General features: G+C 47.0%; 2 protein-coding genes across 5 annotated transcripts in view; both read left to right on the forward strand.

Moving 5' to 3' along the window:
• The window catches only part of LMNA (lamin A/C), a 48,006-nt gene extending 43,416 nt beyond the window's left edge, over positions 1–4,590 (forward strand). Inside the window, exon 12 of the mRNA XM_082203702.1 lies at positions 1,223–4,590. Within this exon, the coding sequence (XP_082059828.1) occupies positions 1,223–1,249 (27 nt within the window). The 3' untranslated portion in view covers positions 1,250–4,590. The remainder of the gene's footprint in view (positions 1–1,222) is intronic.
• Positions 4,591–5,654: 1,064 nt separating this feature from the next.
• The window catches only part of SEMA4A (semaphorin 4A), a 75,621-nt gene continuing 63,364 nt past the window's right edge, over positions 5,655–17,911 (forward strand). For 3 of the 4 annotated variants that reach the window (XM_082203688.1, XM_082203692.1, XM_082203690.1), the window contains exons 1-2: positions 10,101–10,557; positions 16,677–16,842. The gene's annotated coding sequence lies outside the window, so the exon portion shown is untranslated. Of the gene's footprint in view, positions 5,808–10,100; positions 10,558–16,676; positions 16,843–17,911 lie in introns of those variants that run through there. The other variant, XM_082203689.1, reaches the window with a different exon arrangement.

A 17,911-nucleotide genomic window follows, 5' to 3' on the forward strand; every position in this document is an offset into this window, starting at 1 on the left:
GTGATGGGCACAGGGGACTTGGTGATAACGAGAATGACTAGAGATTGGGGAGAAAGTTGGTTCACCTTTTTATACAAACCCACCTAATTCACAGTTTGGGGGTGCAAATTTGATACACGGCTACCCTTTGAAATTTGTGTTTGTCTGAATCTTTCAATTGACAACCAGAAAAATGTGTACAAAGCTGTTTATATATGGGAAAGGTGGGAGCAGTGTGGTGCAGTGGTTAGTGTTGAACTAGGACCTGGGAGACCAGAGTTAAAATCTTCCCCTGGCTGTGTGACTTCGGGCCAGTCACTGCCTCTCAGCCAAACCTGTCCAAAAGGGTTGTTGGGATTAAATGAGGAAGGAGAGAACCATGTAAAGCACTTTTAGCTCCTTGGAGAAAACGGTGGGATATAAATGCAATAAATAATACATAAAATGCAAATGTTAATGCAAATAAAATTAAAATTATATTAAGGAGAATTGCTTGCCAAGTGTGGATTTTAGGGGAAATTCCATACAAAAGAATGTATCAAGAGAAATGCTTATCAATTTCTTTGAGGTTACTTTAAAGAAAGAAAACTGATGTCCAAATGTGGACAACTAAATTTAATATTTGAAAAATAAAATCTGGAACTGACGGATTTGTCCGTCCCTAAGAATAATGCAGGGTCAGACTTAACTGAGCTGCCCACCGTCTTCCAGAAACACTCAATCTTATTGCAACGCCACATAGTACAGGCGCCATCAGTTTCAGACTTCAAGCACTTTCAGCATCTATCTCAACTGCTATTAATTTTTGCTAAAGAAAAAGGGATTTGATGCCAGCAATAAAAATATTGTATTGACTAAACAGTGAAACTACTTGACCTCTTGCAAGAATAAAGGACCAGGCATGATTTGCAATAACCATTGGGTTATTTCAGGGCAATGAGGGAGAGTCCAACTTTCTCCCTGTGGTGTTGGAATTCCATGTCTCTCCTCAGTCACCTTCTGAACTATAAAAAAAACCCAAATTCTGTATCCTTTCCTTGGAGGGGAAGGTGTTGAACCTGCAGGAGAACATTGGCTAAGTCATCACGATTTCTTTCCTCAGAATTTTGACTGAGTCTATATGTATATTTTAATGTATGGGTTTTTTGTGGGTGGGGGTTTGAGTTCCCTTTGTTAAAAAAACGCTTCTAATCAGTTTAAATATTATTAATAAAAATCTTTCTCTCTGTGTGTCTCCCTCCAGGGCCCTCAAAACTGCAGCATCATGTAAACCTGCCGCTGTTCCCTGACAACGCTCACAGCCTGCTAGACAAAAAGCAACTTATTCCTTACATGCACAGAAGAAACGTTTATAAAAGGAGTTATTTTCTACTGCAGGAATTTATACTTTATTATTACATATCGAGATATATAAAAATATATATAAATGCTAAAGATGCTTCAGGGGTTTTTTAAGATTTTTTTTTTCTATAACAAAAAGAAAAGCTTTAAAAAAAACCACAACCAAGCCAAAGAAATTTGAGTTATTGGTGCCAAAAAGGAGGGGGGAAATGTTTTACTTTAATATCTCCTTAACATAGGGGTGTGTATATGTATAGAGATATATATATAGATTTTTCATTGGAATACCAAAGGTTTCTGTATGTAAAAGGGAAAAAGATAAACAGCCAGCAGAGACGAGGCCCTCTTGGTTTCATATTCTCCCCTAGGGACAAACTCTGAGAGGGATTTTTGCACTTGCTGTTTCCCTGTGGGATACACTAAAGATGAATTATACTCATAAGCCACTCTTGGCTAACAGCAGCTGTAACCCACAGTTAGCCCCCACACCTGAAGTAAAACAGTTTGACTCTCATAGAGACACCCTCTTGGTTCAGAATGGAGCCTTGTTTACAGTGTCAATGTGAGACTCTTCTTTTAAATAAAACCCACATTAATTTCAGTCTAAATTCTGGTTTGAGATCCTGGACAGGATATGTACCATACTTTAATCCAATGTCTGTTGTCAGGCTGTTTTACTCGATGCTGATGAGGCCCTCTAAGGCAGTTACAATGCAAAACAGCCCTTAAACTGACCAGATTATAAATCCGCTTCATGTTAAAATTTAGTTTGCACCCCTACTTTTCACCCACTCAGAATAAATACAAAATAATCGCCAGTGTGAGTGAACCAAATTCAGATGAACTGCGTCCACATTTGTGCCTTTAAATGAAGAAATCTAGATTTAGCTCTTCCCACCCCGCAAAACAGCTCATATACCTGACCCGATGTGTACTTTTGATGCCCCTCCTGACAGTTTTGGGGGTTCACATGACAACTTAACACCCACTTTTGCTTCAAGGAAATGTTTTGGCTCAAAAATTGAAACCACCTCCCTTTGGCAAACAAGCATGTAAGATTCCCGCATTGTAAGAAAAGGCTGTTGGCAGCTGGGGCTTGACAGCTGTCCGGTCCAAAAACAATTCTCTCCAAAGCTTTTTCTCTCTGCCTCTCTGCCTTGCTTTGCTCGAGTTGCAGCTGCTGTTATCCCTCCTCCCCTCCTCCTTACAGCCAACTGCTATGCTATAATAGCCAATATAAATGCTGTTGGGTTGACATTTATGTACTGTATTGTTCTTTGGCGGCGCTTTGAGGGAGAAACGGGTGGGTGTGTATCGGGTGGTAGCCGCGATGTGCCTTGGAAAGGATGGTCTTCGCCAAACTGGCAGCCCAGAATCAAAGGATGGCAGCTCCTTGCTGTAAGATGGCTGCTGTAGCCAGTGCTCTTGTTTTGGTTGCCTTTTTAAGGGCTACGGGAAGGTGTAGTGAACGTTCGGGGGAAAGTGCCTTTTGATTTCAGTTCCGGGACCAGCTTTTTTTCTGTGCCTGAGTTTGACTACGATGCCCTAAACGGGATGTTGAGCTACAAAGCTTCCTAGCTAAAGCACCAAATAGGTTTGGGGAGTTTTGTATGTCTTTTTAGCCCCCACCCCTTTGTGAAATCAGAGCAGCCGATGCACAGTCAGGGAAGCCGCAGTGCCCAGCAACAGAGTCTCCTCTCTCCAAAGTGGGGCCGCCCCACGGAGCTTTTTCTCCCATTGATGTGCATGGGGCAGCCCCTGTCAGTCTTGAGGGTCTTGTTTGTCTCCAACTAAGGCTGGATTCCCACCATGGTCTTCTGTTGGTGGGGTCCTGTCTGCAGAGATTGTTTCTCTTCCCTGCCCAGCCGAGGATTCAAAAAGGCCACCTTCTCTTGCAGCAGACAGTTGGGTCTCCTCAGTCTTCAGATGTGTGTCTCACGTTAAGTTTGGAAGACACACCAGATCAAAGTCACCTAAGGGTGCAATGAAGTCTCAACACAAGCAGGGTCAGGCACAGAGAATCTCGGTCCAAAACGTGATCCAGAAACAAGGTCACTAGCGCAGAGAGAGTTCAGCAAGGTGGGGGGGGGTGAGGCCTGTGTTGCTTCTAGCAAATGGAAGACCCAGATGGGGGCCTCCCAAACACATTCTTAACAGGCAGTGAAGGAGTATCATAGACCCCCTACTTGTGAGTAGGCCTAGGACTCTGGGTCTGTAAGCACATCCTGCATGGTTCCTCTCTAGCCTGGACCTAAAGTGGCATGGCAACTCCCATAATCCACAACCATGGGCTGTACTGTCTGGGGCTGATGGGAGTCCCAACACCACCTGGAGAGCATCATGTTGGCAACCCCTGATCTACCCTAAATTGGCCCCTGTTGAATTGTGAGCTCTTTTGTGAGCTGTACATACAGACTGGCAATATTGGGTGCTCTGAGAAAGATCCCATTTGATCCCTTCAGCCAGAGCCATCTGGTCACTTCTCAAGGATCCACAAATTTTCTGAGCTTCTTAATAGGACCTAGAGAAATCTTCAGAGTTTTGAGGGAGTTCTGAAGGGGCTCTGATTTTGCCCTAGCCTCTGCCCCTCTCACATGTGTGTGTCTCAGACAGGGATCCCCCCTTCACCCTTGAACAGCAGCCACTTTCCCTGTGGCCCACAGTTCAAATCTTTTCCCCCCTTGTAGACAGTTTTTTAAAAATGCTCTCCACTGTGGAACTAGAGTGAGGTGTGTGATGGGACTGGGGGGCACCTTTTCCATGCGCACATATATCTTTGCATGCAGCTTTGGATTGCAGGCAAATAACTTTCCTCAGGAACCTCTGGGCAGCTTCGTTTGCCAGTAGCTTGCCAGTAGCTTGCAATGCACCCTCCTCGATGGAGCAGCAAAACCTGTGCTGTGTGTTGCAATGCGCCTGTTCTCTTGCCTTAATTTGGGTGGGGGTAGGGCATGGTGCAAAATTAAAACACTAAACTGAAAATGTGCCTGCCTGCTGCCAGCTGCAATCTTGCTTCTTGTTCGGTTTTTGTCCTTGCAAGAGTTTCACCCCGATTCAACACCCACCCATGTCATTGCTATCTTTCTCTCAGATGCCTCCCTCTCTAGCAAGACTCAACAACCCAAAACAATTCTCCAGGGGGAAGCCAGTGCTTTTGTTAGGGAGTTTTTTGTGCTGTTGACCTCTGCTGCGGCCTGCGTTTGCTGTTCATGTGGCAGTAGTGCTCCTGTATTTTCTTAAACCAAATACACTTAAAAAATGTCTACCAAACCAGTCTTTTGTGTCTTCCTTCATTTTTGCGTCAGACACCACTGTGGTATCTTAATCTATGGTAGAAAGCTGGGAAGTGGGGCTTCACGGCCTTTAATGTAAGTGGGGCTTCCTGGGAGAGCGGGGCCTTGGCTCCTTGCCCTTGCCAGTTCATGAGAAGAGGGTGCTCCATATTTCCTCACCGGTGACCTCCTGGGGGGCTGCACACTAGAAACTGGCAAAAAGTGAGGGGGGGGGAGATGTGAGAGGCAAAAGTAAATCCACAAGAGGAGAAATGCTCCTGAAGTAGATTACATCGCTACGCTGATGTTCAGACTCAGCCTAGGCATCAATTTACCAAAACCAGCAACAACGTGCTGCAGCTTTGCAGCCTCCCTAGACTGACTCGCAAAATGAATATGTAATGCAGGGCGGGGAAATCATTTTCAGTCAGGGCGACCTCAAGGACAACCTCCCAAAAGCCGAACACAAAGAGGCCGCAGCGCATGTCAGCTACATATCCCAGCCATGCCAAGTAACAAAGGCACTTGAGCATATTGTGGACTTCCATGGTTGGTCAGTCAGATGTTCATTATCGTCCACTGACTTGTAAGAAGACAAATTGCAATGATTTTTGGTCAAGAACAAACAAAACAAAAGCTGATTATTTTTAAAAATAAGCTCATGATCACAGCAAGTACCGTATTGGCCTGAATATAAGCCACACTTTTTTTTCTCTCCAAATTCCGACAGTGAAAAGTTAAAGTGCTGCTTAAATTCACGGCCTTGCAAAAGTTGGCTTTTACAGGACTTCCGGTGAGACAAGATGGCGGGCGCCATGGCAGCGCATAGCTCCTAGGACCACCAGCACCAGCATAAAACACAATTTTAAGGGAGCGGCTTATATTCGGGTATTGCCTTTTTTTCTTCCTCCCCCCCTTGAATTTTAAAGGTGCAACTTATCTGCGGGTGTGGCTTATACTCAGGCCAATACGGTACAACTTCAGATATTTTGGCCACTTGTGTGGCAATAAATTCATCAGTCCCCTTGAGGAAGGAACTCAGGAGGCTTTCTGAAGATTAAGCAGAAAACTTGCCATGAAGAGGATATATTATGTGTTCTTTGAGCCCCTGATGGAAACATCCAGAAAAGAACACGAGAGATTGGCCTCTGCACAGTTAACACGAACCACGTCTGTCTGGGTCTCGGGCCAATCTGCCATCTAAAATATGTGAAGGTAAGACACTGAAATGAGCCCATAAAATGGTTCTTCTATACTTGGGTATTCTTATAAAAATGTTAAATATGGCATACTGTGATTAGAAGCGCACCCAGGTCAGGCCTAACGACCATGAATGGTACCAGGTTCAATCAATTCTTGACGGTGAAAAAGGATTTCACACAGTGGTGCTCTGGGACGCCCATAAATGTTAATTAACGTTCTAGAAATCCACCAAGCCAAATTAAATTTTTATGACGGCTTTTAATTTTATATTTATAATCATTTCTGAAACGGCTGTGAGTGAGTGAGCCGGCACAAGGTGAAACCTGCTCCAGTTACAGTTCTGCCCCCGCCCAAACACCCAACCTGGAGAAGCTTTTAACCAGGAGGAGGAGAAACTCAGGCCCTCTAGATCCTCCATGATGTTGAACTCAAACCCCATCAGCCCAAACTAAGGATCAAAGAGAAATTAAATTCAGTTCACATTGAACAATGACCCTACCCAATTCCAGCTTTCCAAAACAATATCTGCACTGCAAAGGCAGACATCATTTGACAATCGCAATAAATTCTTCCTTCAGTGTCATTGGCCCAGTATTGTGGGTAGGGTTGCCACACGTTCAGAATTTCCCGGACATAACTGGAATACTGTAGTCAGAAGTAGTGTCTAGGCGGAAATTGCAAAAAATGTCAGGGAAAATCCGGGTGCATGTATGGTAACCCACGTCGGCAATGACGTTTTTGGTGATTTTCCTTTAAATTAGCTCCAAAACATTATTTTTTGCAATTTTGCCAAAGATGATCAACAGCTTTGCTCCCAAAAGCTCAACAACTTTTGTGTCTGGATTTTCACTTTTTGAAATACGGCAACCCTAATTGTGGCAAACTCTTCCATGCCTCGTGGATGTCTTCCACTACAATCTCTATTAAGCACAGTCAGCAAAACGACAGGAGCAAGAAGTCCCCTCCACCACCATCCCCAGTTGCCTTAAGGATGTTCCAGCCTAGAGTTTTGAACATACAGTATATATTAGAGACCAGGGGTCAGCAAACTTTTTCCACTGTCCCTCAGACCTTGTGGGGGGCAAGACTATATTTTGGTGGGGGGATGAACGAATTCCTATGCCCCACAAATAACCCAGGGATGCATTTTAAATAAAAGCACACATTCTACTCACATAAAAACATGCTGATTCCCGGACCGTCCGCAGGCCGGATTTAGAAGGCGATTGGGCCAGATCTGGCCCCTGGGCCTTAGGTTGCCTGTCCATGTTATAGACTCTGTCTTGTGCATTTAGAAGTTGTGGCCACTAGAGGTCAGGATTGCCTTCTCCAAGGCTTCATTCTGCAAAGCTGCCACCAGGAACCTGGTGCCCTCCAGATAATTTGGAGCACAACTCCATTGGACTGTAGTCCAAAATATTTTGAAGGCTCAGAGGCGGCAAAGGCTGATACAAAGGGATCTGGAACTGCTTCCAGATGGTGCCTGTCATGATTGTTATGCTGTTCTCCAGCAAACCTTAAGAATGTAAGTAACTTTGGACCAGGCCAATGGCTCATCTAGTCCAACGCCCTGTTCTCACAGGGGCCAACCAGATGCCTGTGGGAAACCTGGAAGCAATTCACGAGCGTAAGAGCTCTCTCTCCTCCTGCAGTTTCCAGCACCTGGTATTCAGAAGCATTTCTGCTTCCAACCCTGTTTTCCCTATGATATAAATTAGGGTATGTGTCTTCCCAGTGCAAATTCAATTCCAAGTCTCACACTTCAGCAATCTACACAACACCATGTCGCTTCAGGGTAGGCTAGCACCCTGATATGCTAGCAAGCATCACACCACACCGAAGCTTGGTCTCTGTAATGCAAGCACCATGACTTTTATTTATTTTTTTAATGTTTATTTTGCTCTTTAGCTGAAAAGGGGCTCCCAGAATGGCATACAAATGCCTTCAAGCTTACAGCCTAAAAGACATGGCACAAAAGGAAAAGCGATGGGGAGGGAGGAGGGTAAAAAAAAAAAAGCTCAGAGGCTAATTATTAGAGTCACAGTACTTGAATCCTAGAATAGAGTTGAAAGTGATCCCAAGCGTCAGAGGCTGGATCTAGACACGTTTAAAAAAAGCATTTCGAGAAAATGCGTCATAAATGTCATAGTGGGAAATCATGTTGGCGAAAGATGGGACTCCGCAGCGCCATCTGGTGTCACAGTGTTATAACGCATATAAAGCGCCTTTTCTTTACTAATGTAGCTGAGTCCTTAGTTAAGTTCTTGTCAAGGCCGCCAGGGTTGGAAGGATACGGAGAGGAGGAGCCAAAATTTGCTGGACGTTCGGCAGGTTTTATGGAGAGGTTCTGCATCTCCAGCTCCCCTGATGTAATGGATGCTGCTAGGTGACTTAAATGGAAAGCCAGGTGGTGGTGGTAAGGGAAACACTATTAGGTTTTTTACCTTGCACTGTCTCTGCTTCATAGCAACTACCACAAGAGTCAGAAACCATTTTCAGACCCAAGGCTGTGTTCCTTTATGAGCAACCTTCCTGGGTGGGGCGGGGCTGCATGCTTGTGGGGGCGGGGCCAGAGGCAATAGTGGGTGGAGCAACAGATCTACTTGTGACTCTGGTGGGCTGGTGAGGAGTGGGGTCTGGTGAGAGTCCAAAGGGTCAGATGACAAGGCCTCCCGAGCCATACTGGACCCATGAGCTGGTCACTTCCTGGCCTGATATGCAGGCTGGGAACAATCAGGGCCACTGAGCTCTGACTTGCAGCATGAAAATATTATAGTGTTTTTTAACAGCATAAACAACAAATGAACAGGAAGTTACGGTGCACAGGAGAATGGGACAGATGTTCAGAACACTGAACATCTCATTGGAAGGATGATAAAGGGCATGGCAAAATTTGGTTACCAGTTGGAAGTTTGCCTACAGCAAATAAGTGCCCCTCCAGCCTCACTGGAGAGGCTTCATCTTGGCATGTTCAAATATATCAGGTAGGGAAGAGACACATTTGTGATCTGAGCTTTCTGTTTCCAGAGAAATAAAGCCATGCTTAGGAGCAGGGAATGAGGGCCAACAAATCTATCCACTTCAGTTTCTCTTTGTTTCTCATTTTTCCAGTCAAAGGTTCAGTTCTCCACAGTTCTGCAGCATCTTGGAGATTTTTAAAAAAAATCATTGTGAAAAGTTGTCAGCATTTCAGGGCCCATTTCTCCAAATATACACGTTTTGAGATGCAGTTTTGGCTAATGCACACACTCCGTCAAACAATGTATTCTTATATAATTATATTTTTGACTGTTACATTCACGGACGTATGTGTTTTAAGGCACACTTTCCAATAATTAGGCATTTTTATATAAACTGGCTGGAGAACTGCATCACAACATTTGGGGAAGTGCAAAGTTTGGTGAATACTGTAATTATGTTTTGCTTTGCACAAGTGCTTGAGAAGTGCAAATCAGGTCGCTTCTCACTGAAACCCGAACACAACCGAATCTCTCCTTCATCCCTAGAAGCAGACAGGCAATGCCGGTTCAAATATTAGGAAAGCTTTGGCCAACTGCATGCCCTCCAGCACAGCCATGGTGACTGGGGCTGATGGGAGCTGCAGTCCGAAGGAGGAGACCCGGTTAGCAAAGCCCAACACAGAAGCCAGTGGGGATGATGGGAACAAAGTTTGCAATAGCTGAGGGTGGGGTCGCCTTGCACAGCTCTTTCTTCTGCCCTGTGACCAGCAAAGGTGGAATAAATTATCCAAAACAGGCAAAAGTGCAGACTCAGTTATGCAAAAGAAGAGCAACAATATGTGTGTGCATAATTCATAAACAGCCTACAAGAACAAGCTTTTCTTGCTGCAGCATTTGAATGGCCTTGACCAGCCTTACCAAGCTGCTGTTCTTCAGATCTTGCTGGACTTGCGAACCCACCATCCCTGAACTTTCACCATGCCGCCTGGGGGCTGACGGCCACAAAATGTCTGGAGGGCACCAGCCTGGGGTCCTGCATTTTAGGGGGTTGGACTAGATGACCCTGGTGGTGGGTGGCCTCTTCGGCTTCTTGCTTTCGAGGGCACAGCCCCTGTTGTCTGTTTGCTGGTTCTGACTTGGAATCTGCTGCTGCTCACTTAATAGGCTGCGATCATATGATGCGGCACCTCCTGCTTTTCATGGTCCAGAAAACATCACTGAGAAGGCCTGTTGTTTGATTCCTCTCTCCTCCCCTCCCCTTTGCCCCAAGAAACTCACAAGCTACTTTGGGACCGTTTATCTAAAAGCCAAAGATAAAACCCTTTGTGGCCGAGCCTTCCTCATAAATCCTGGCCTGGATTTGGCAGCCTTGGGACGGGATTGCGTGTGTGTGTGTGTGTGTGTGGTGTGTGCGACTGACTCCCCGGCTTACGGTATGTGATAAACGGCGAGTTGGAGGTTGGCTCTTACAGAGTTCTGGAGTGTTTATCTCGCTGGCGAAGTTGTGCAAGGCCTTTCAAGCAGCCACCAAGGGAGCATGGATGTGCCAGGCGGCAGATCCCGGTTGGCAGGCAACTTGGCAGCGAGTTCACAGCAGCGCTAATTCTCCCAGGGTGGCTAAGAAGGAGGGACTGTTTAAAGTCCGCGGTCAATCGGTTTCGCAAAGGAAAAGGGGAGCCAAGAGGAAGCTCGCCTCCCCCACACCCTTTGCAGCCTCTGTTTTCATTTTTCCAGCTGTGCAAAGAGCAAACACCTCCAAGGGAGTAAAAACTGGACCCAAGACCAGCCCGCAGACCAGCCACGTGAGTTTGTTGGGGATGCCTCCGGGAATCCTGTCGTATGAAATCTGTGCCCGTTGCGAAAAAGCACTAACTTTTCTTCCTTTGCAGGAGGGCTTGGCTTTGTTTTCGGGCAAGTTCCAATGTGTTTGTACCGTTCTCCGCACAGATGGAGCGCAGATGGAATGCAGTCTGTGCAGTTTCCACAGACGGGCCCCGAATGTGTGGATGTGGTGGGGAAGAGGCTGTCGTGGCTCTCCATGCAAACCCATGGGGTGCACGGCGATGCGCAAGCAAGCCTCAGCACCCAGACTTGCACAGGAGCGGGGCGTGGGGGAACCAGCTGCAAAATCTGTTATGCAAGGTCTGCAGTTCAGCAGCAGAGCCTTAAGTTCAGTCCTCTGACATCAGAAAAACATCCCGGAAAGCTGCTATAGTTCGGTGTAGCCATTTCTGAGCTTGACTGGCGAATGGTCCAACTTGATCCAACGATCTGACTTGGTACAGTTTACGTGGCGCATCACCTGCGGTGCAAAACAATGCACTCACTGGCACGGCTGGGGCATCAGGATGCACAAAAGGGTTTGAAGGAGTGGCATGGCTGAGCAGAAGGATGCTAGCTTTGAAACTCCTGTGTGCTTGAAGCCTGATGTGTGCGGCTGCTTGCACTTAGCACATGAGAAAGATCGCTGTAAGCTACAGTATAACGTGCCTGCTGCCATCAAATTCTAATTTGGTGTGGGCTGTCAGACCTTTGGGTTTCATCTGCGGGCGGTGGGGGGGGGCGGACACTTCCGCAATGCTGCAAGTGTGGGGGGAAGTCTGCCTGGTGAAATGCAAGAAGCCAGGAGGAGGAGAGGACTGAGCTGGATTTTAAGTGTTGGTGATTCTATTCAGAAGCTTGCTTTGCAGAGACAATGGGGATATCCTCTTCCCTGCCCCCCTTTAATTCCTGTAGCAGCAGGACTGTGGTGTGGTGGATGCTGGAGGTCACATCTGTTTTGACCTCCTTCCTGTAGAGCAGGCAAGGCCGGCTGAGATTTATGCACAGACCTGCTCCTTCCTTGCAAGATCTGAGCCCATCTTGCAGCTCATGTTTAGTAAAGCCTTGCTTCATTTCCTTGTAAATAAGCTCCGTTGCAACACCTAGCCCAAACCATGGCTTTCATTTAGGCACATTATATAACGCAGCACGAAAGCCAGCTAGCTTCTCTCGGGAAGGTGTGTCTTTGTTGCGAGCTTTGAGAGAGGGGTGAGTTTTGGGAAAGACTGCTTGGATTTTGCTGCTGCAAATGAACCCTTTCATAGCATGACCCAGCTTGAAGTCCAAGCTTCTTAAGCCCATGAGCTCAAAGTATGTTAAGCCACGGAGAGCTCCGTGGGAAGAGGCCAGCTCTGAATCCTGGCAAAGTGGGGCAAGGGGCTTGCTCCTTTACTGCCACTTAGGGGCTGATTCCATTACCGCCTACTTACCTCGTGTTGTGGGCTCCCATGACTAGTTTTTGAAGCTGCACTCATACGCCATTAGCCGCCTTCCCTATCGATCCTGTAGCTTCTTGACAAATTCTGCTGTGTTTGGTGTGTGTGTGTGTGTGTTTTTCTCAAGCCAGTTTCAGTCCAGCTAGAAAACTGAATGTGGTAATGGGGACATTTCCTTCGCACATGCGCAGGCGATGCTTCAATGAGTAGGAGTTTTGTGGGGGAAATTGGGGGGCAGGGAAACCCCAAAATGGTCATGTGGGGTGTGTGAAGACACATCTGCCCCCTCTTTGATGTGAACATCGCTGTGCAAATGTTGCTTGAAATGCATCTGGGGTGTCTGGGTGTGTGTGACCTCACGAATGGACACACACTCTTTAACCAGTTAGCTTAAACATTACAGAACTGGTGGTTACCTGCCTAGATATCTGGGAGCAGAGCAGGCCACAAACAGATCATGGGGTGAATGTGAACATACCCTTACAGAGAAGCAGCAGAGGTAGACCCTGTGCTAAGGTGAGAATTGCAAGTCTTCACATCTTTCACTCCAAGGCATACCTAGGGGCTGGCGAAACCAGCCCCTGCTTGGTGGAATAGCCTCCCTCCCCAAAATCACCTATGGAGTTGATTGACATATAGGTGGGTGGCAATGTGCAGCAGAAGCTTCCCATCCTTTTCACACTGTGGCACAAAAGTGTGCAGTGGGGGGGGGCTCTTCTTTCTTGCCTTGCCCTCACGTAAGATGCTTCGAGTACTGTACTTGGGCCACGTAAAATAAAGTAATTCCTACTGAGGCTATTGCGGTAAAGTGATTTTTTCCCCCTGGTGGGGCTGCCAGGGATCCTAAGTGTGCCTTTGCTTTTACTTAATAAATCATTGGTAAAATTTGCCAGCCAGCCCTTTAAAAAACAGCTCTGTAATGGGCACATGTTCCATGGTTCCCACATCACCATGCAGGTGGAATGATGGGGCAAGTTGTTAAAGAGTCAAGAAACCTGAGAACATAGAAAGTTGCCTTCTGCAGAGTCCGCCCATCCAGCTTAGTTTTCTTGACTTTGACTGGCAGTGGGGTATCTCCAGGACGTTGGTCTGGAGTCAAATCAAATCAAATACCTTTATTGTCATCACAGTATAAAACATTTCAAGTCACTGGGATAATTAAAAGGACAAGGATGAAGCTGCCGAGGGTCATAAGGTCACACTGTGATCATGTGCACTTAGATATTCTGCTTCACCCCTTGGTCTGGAGTCTTTCCCAGCATCAGCTGGGTTGAACGTGGGACTTTATGCATACGAAGAAGACTGTGACAAACTGTTGGTCCACCTAGCTCAGGGTTGTCTGTGCAGATTGGCAATAATAATAATTTATTATTCATACCCCATCCATCTGGCTGGGTTTCCCCAGCCACTCTGGGCAGCTCCCAACAGAATATTTAAAACATAATAAAACATCAAACATTAAAAATTTCCTGATACAGGGCTGCCTTCAGATGTCTTCTAAAAGTCAGATAGTTGATTATTTCCTTGACATCTGATGGCAGGGCATTCCACCAGGGCAGGGGCCATTAACGATAAGGCCCTCTATCTGGTTCCCTGTAACCTCACTTCTCGTAGTGAGGGAACTGCCAGAAGGCCCTCAGAGCTGGACCTCACTGTCCAGGCTGAACGATGGGGGTGGAGATGCCCCTTCAGGTATACAGGATCGAGGCCGTTTAGGGCTTTAAAGGTCAGCACCAACACTTTGAATTGTGCTCAGAAACATACTGGGAGGCAATGTAGGTCTTTCAGGACCAGTGTTATATATGGTCTTGGCAGCCACTTCCAATCACCAGTCTAGCGGCCACATTCTGGATTAGTTGTTGTTTCTGGGTCACCTTCAAAGGTAGCCCCATGTAGAGCGCATTGCAGTAGTCCAAGCGGGAGATAACCAGAGTATGCACCACTCTGGCGAGACAGTCTGCGGGCAATGGCTCTTCGGGTTTTCAGGCAGGCAGCTTTGCCAGTTCCACCCTTACCGGAAGGAGAACTTCTCCCCCACATCCCACCATGCAGATGGGGCAAGACATTAGGAGGTGGGGGAGGTGGGGGGTTGAGAGCTGCCAGCCCTACCAGAAGGGGTGAGGGAGAGAGGGAGAGAGACAACAGTGTGATACAGCAAAAAAAGCTAATGCTATTCTAGGCTGCATCAACAGAAGTATAGTGTCCTGATCAAGGCAAACAATAGTCCTGCTTTATTATGCCTTGGTCAGACCACACTTGGAATACAGTGGTACCTTGGGTTAAGAACTTAATTCGTTCTGGAGGTCCGTTCTTAACCTGAAACTGTTCTTAACCTGAAGCACCACTTTAGCTAATGGGGCCTCCTGCTGCTGCTGTGCTGCCGGAGCATGATTTATGTTCTCATCCTGAAGCAAAGTTCTTAAACCGAGGTACTTTTTCTGGGTTAGCGGAGTCTGTAACCTGAAGCGTCTGTAACCTGCAGCGTATGTAACCCGAGGTACCACTGTACTGTGTCCAGTTCTGGGCACCACAATTTCAGAAGGATCCTGACAAGCTGGGAGTGTGGGCAAAGGAGGGCAATCAAGATGATCAAGGGTCTGGAAACCAAGCCTTATGAGGAAGCGTTGAGGGAGATGGGCATGTTTAGCCTGACAAAGAGGAGACTGAGAGGAGCTACAGCGGCCATCTTCAAATATCTAAAGGGCTGTCACATGGAAGATGGAGCAGGCTTGTTTTCTCCTGCTCTGGAGGGTAGGACCCATACCAATGGATTCAACTTACGTGAAAGGAGCAGGCTCCCATGAGAGGTGGTGGCCTCTCCTTCCTTGGAAACAGAGGTTGGGTGGCCCTTAGCTGGGATTCCTGCCTTGCAGGGGGTTGGATTAGGGGACCCTTGGGATCCCTTCCCACTCTGCAATTCTATGAGTCTACGGGAGTGTCTGTGCCTGTGGAAAGAGAGAAAGAGATTCCAAATGGATGTGTTTGCGTGGTGGGTGGATTATCAGCGCAACGAAAGTGGCTGCTGCGTTTCCACTTCAACCCAGTTTGTCCTGTACATATTCCTGTCAGACCCGAAGATTTGTTTTGTTCCACAGTTTTTATCTTTCCTAAGACGTTATCTCTCCTTTCATTTCCGGCCCTGGGCAAGAAGCATCTTCATAGGCTGGGTTGCGGCCTAGAGAGTGAGAGAGAGAGAAGCCTAGATTGCTGTTGCTGCTGCTTCTTTTTAAAGAAATGTGCACCACACTCCAGCCACTTCTCTCCTTTGCTGAGGCTCCTGTAAGATTCAGGGCTGGGTGCTTGCAGCAGGCTTTGTCAGGCAACCTCCCAGGGCCCGCCCCCCCCTTCGCTGGTGCCGACAGTCGCTCCCCCAACCCCACTGGCCTCTGGTGCCTCCTGGCCCTGTTCTTCCTCTGCTTGACCCTTCCGAACAAAAACAAGTGGGGAGGACATGCAGCTTCATGCTTCCCTTCCTTTTGGGTAGTTTTGTTGATTTGGCACTGGGGGAGAGGGCTGGCGATTGGGCCGGATGGCATGGCGAGGAGGAGGGGACCCCGCAGAGAGTTTTGTGTCCGGCAGTGACCAGGCAGAACCCCACCACTGGAGCATGAAGGCAGCAACCCTCACCCCCAGTTTGCCCCCAGCAATGGGTAGTTAGAGGTAGAGTGCCTCTTAACGCGGAGGTTCAGTTTCAGTATCATGGCTGATAAGGGTTAATAGACTTATTATGTCTTCTTCTTTTTTTAAGTGATGGGGGAGGAACCTTAGGCCCGAGGTGTCTGTCAAGGCCTTCCAGGCCCTCCAAACTCTGCCCAGGCTACTTTCCTCGCTGACTTTGCTTCACACCCTCCTGGAGTGTCTTTGCTTGGCTGGAATGTGTCCTACAACTCTGATCCTGCCTTTTGCTTGCCTCAATGGAGGATAGAAAAGTGGTGTGTGTGTGTGTGTGTGTGTGTGTGTGTAAACTAGCCTGCTGTAGAAAGGTAGACAAACTACCCTAGAAGCATAGGAGCCAACTCCTAGGGGCCGTGAGTGCTTTGGCCTCCACAATAAAGAATTTGAGGGAGCTGGGCCCCCACAAAGTTGATGGGCATTCCCATTCAAATAGTGTGTATGCTCTGCATCATGTGATCAATTATATGGGGTGGGGCTTAGCTGGGCCCCCACAGTATTTTATTCAAGTTAGCACCCCTGCCCAGAAGGAGCGTGACATGTCCCCCACCAGAGGTACTACGCCTCCCCTCTCCCCTAATACCCCAAATATTACCAGGAATATCCAAGGCTTTCTTCCACTGACTTGCATCCTTAGTCCCTCTGTCTCATCACTGGGCTGTGCATTAACTGCAGCCCCTCCCTGGGGTCAGAGGCAAGAGGGTCTTTCCTATCCTTGAAAGCGGTATACAATTATGCATGGTGTGCAGCTGGATCAGTGAAGAGCCCGGGAGATAGCTGGTTGGTTTTTTTGTTTGTTTGTTTACCTCCCCCCCCCCTTTTCTGGAATCTGATCCCCAAGGGCAAAGAAATTCAGGTATTAAAAAACAACATGGATCTTACCAGTAAGAAACTGTACTAATTCTCTCTGAAAGTAAAGCTTGTGGTCATAGAATTGGACAGTTAGTTATCCTGGGCAATCTATAATGTGAATATATTGCTTTGCATTTCAGAGCCCTGCATTTCATGGTACGAATGTGGAGGGGTCCGCACACTCAAATCTCCCCCTGAAAAGTCCCAGCTGCAAGTCCTCACAGGGGACGAAGAAGGGCCACTACCTCTGTAATCCTAGCCATCGGTCGTATGATGAACTAATCAGCCAGGCGGGTGATAACCCTTGTGAGTTGGATACATCTTGAAAGGGGACCGAAGAAAGCCTTTTAATCTTGGCATCTTGCTGTGGAGGGCGAGGGGGTCCTGTTCCCCTATTTCCTTCCCTTCCAAATAGACACGGATCTGTCAGGCTCTTTGGTTGGATTCCCAGGTACAAAATGCAATAATGGAAGGTCCCTCTGGCACAACAGAGAGAACTCTCAGCATGGCAGGGTGGGGGCAGTTCTGGATTAGCCCTCCCCCAGACGCAGTTGTCCGCTATGTTCATGCAGAAGGTCGCTAGTTCAATCCCTGGCATCTCCAGGTAGGGCTGAGAGAGAGAGAGACACCCCTGCCTGAAACCCTGGAGAATTATTTAATTATTCCTAAAAAAACAACCCATATTTCACAAGAAATACTTGTAACGCAAGAAACTCTGCCAAGTAGGGAAACCATTTCAGGCACCCCATAACAAATAAAACGCAGGCGAAAGAACAGGCAACATCTTTCCCAAAAACAAACAATCCCTCCAAAAAAAATTAAATTATGTTTTATTTGTACACATATAGATAAAATATTGTACTTCTTTTGTAATGATCTTGTCTTTTGGGCAAAAAATTTAAAAGGTGCCAAGTTGGTGTCAGAGGTACAGAAGTGCCCACGGACTCCACTTTGGGGACCCTAGCATTAGTATCAATAAAGCCTTTGCAGCTGCTCAGGTCTTTAGGAGAGGGGGAAATTGAAACATCATCTGCCTGTGCAATGCACGAGTGGTCTTTGTGTGATGAATTGCACTTCAGTTTCAGTTGAATATTGCACGTGCTTGATTTCATTTATTTGTAAGCCGCCAACAAACGCGGGGAAGGCTAAAAATACCGAGTCGAAAAATGCATATATATAATTAAAGTAATTATCTTCTGCACAGTGGGCTCTTCTTCCTCGCTCCCCCAATAAAAACAAGCACCTGCTATCCCTTTGCAAAGAATCTGCAGGTGGTTTGGGGATCCAGGATGCTTATGTTGCCCATTCATAACTGGGCATGGAATTGTGACTCGGGGAAAACATGATTTACTCCGCACGCTCAGTGTGAAGCTTG

The sequence above is a fragment of the Podarcis vaucheri genome, assembly GCF_965113315.1.
Source record: "Podarcis vaucheri genome assembly, chromosome: 16".
Lineage (NCBI taxonomy): Eukaryota > Metazoa > Chordata > Lepidosauria > Squamata > Lacertidae > Podarcis > Podarcis vaucheri.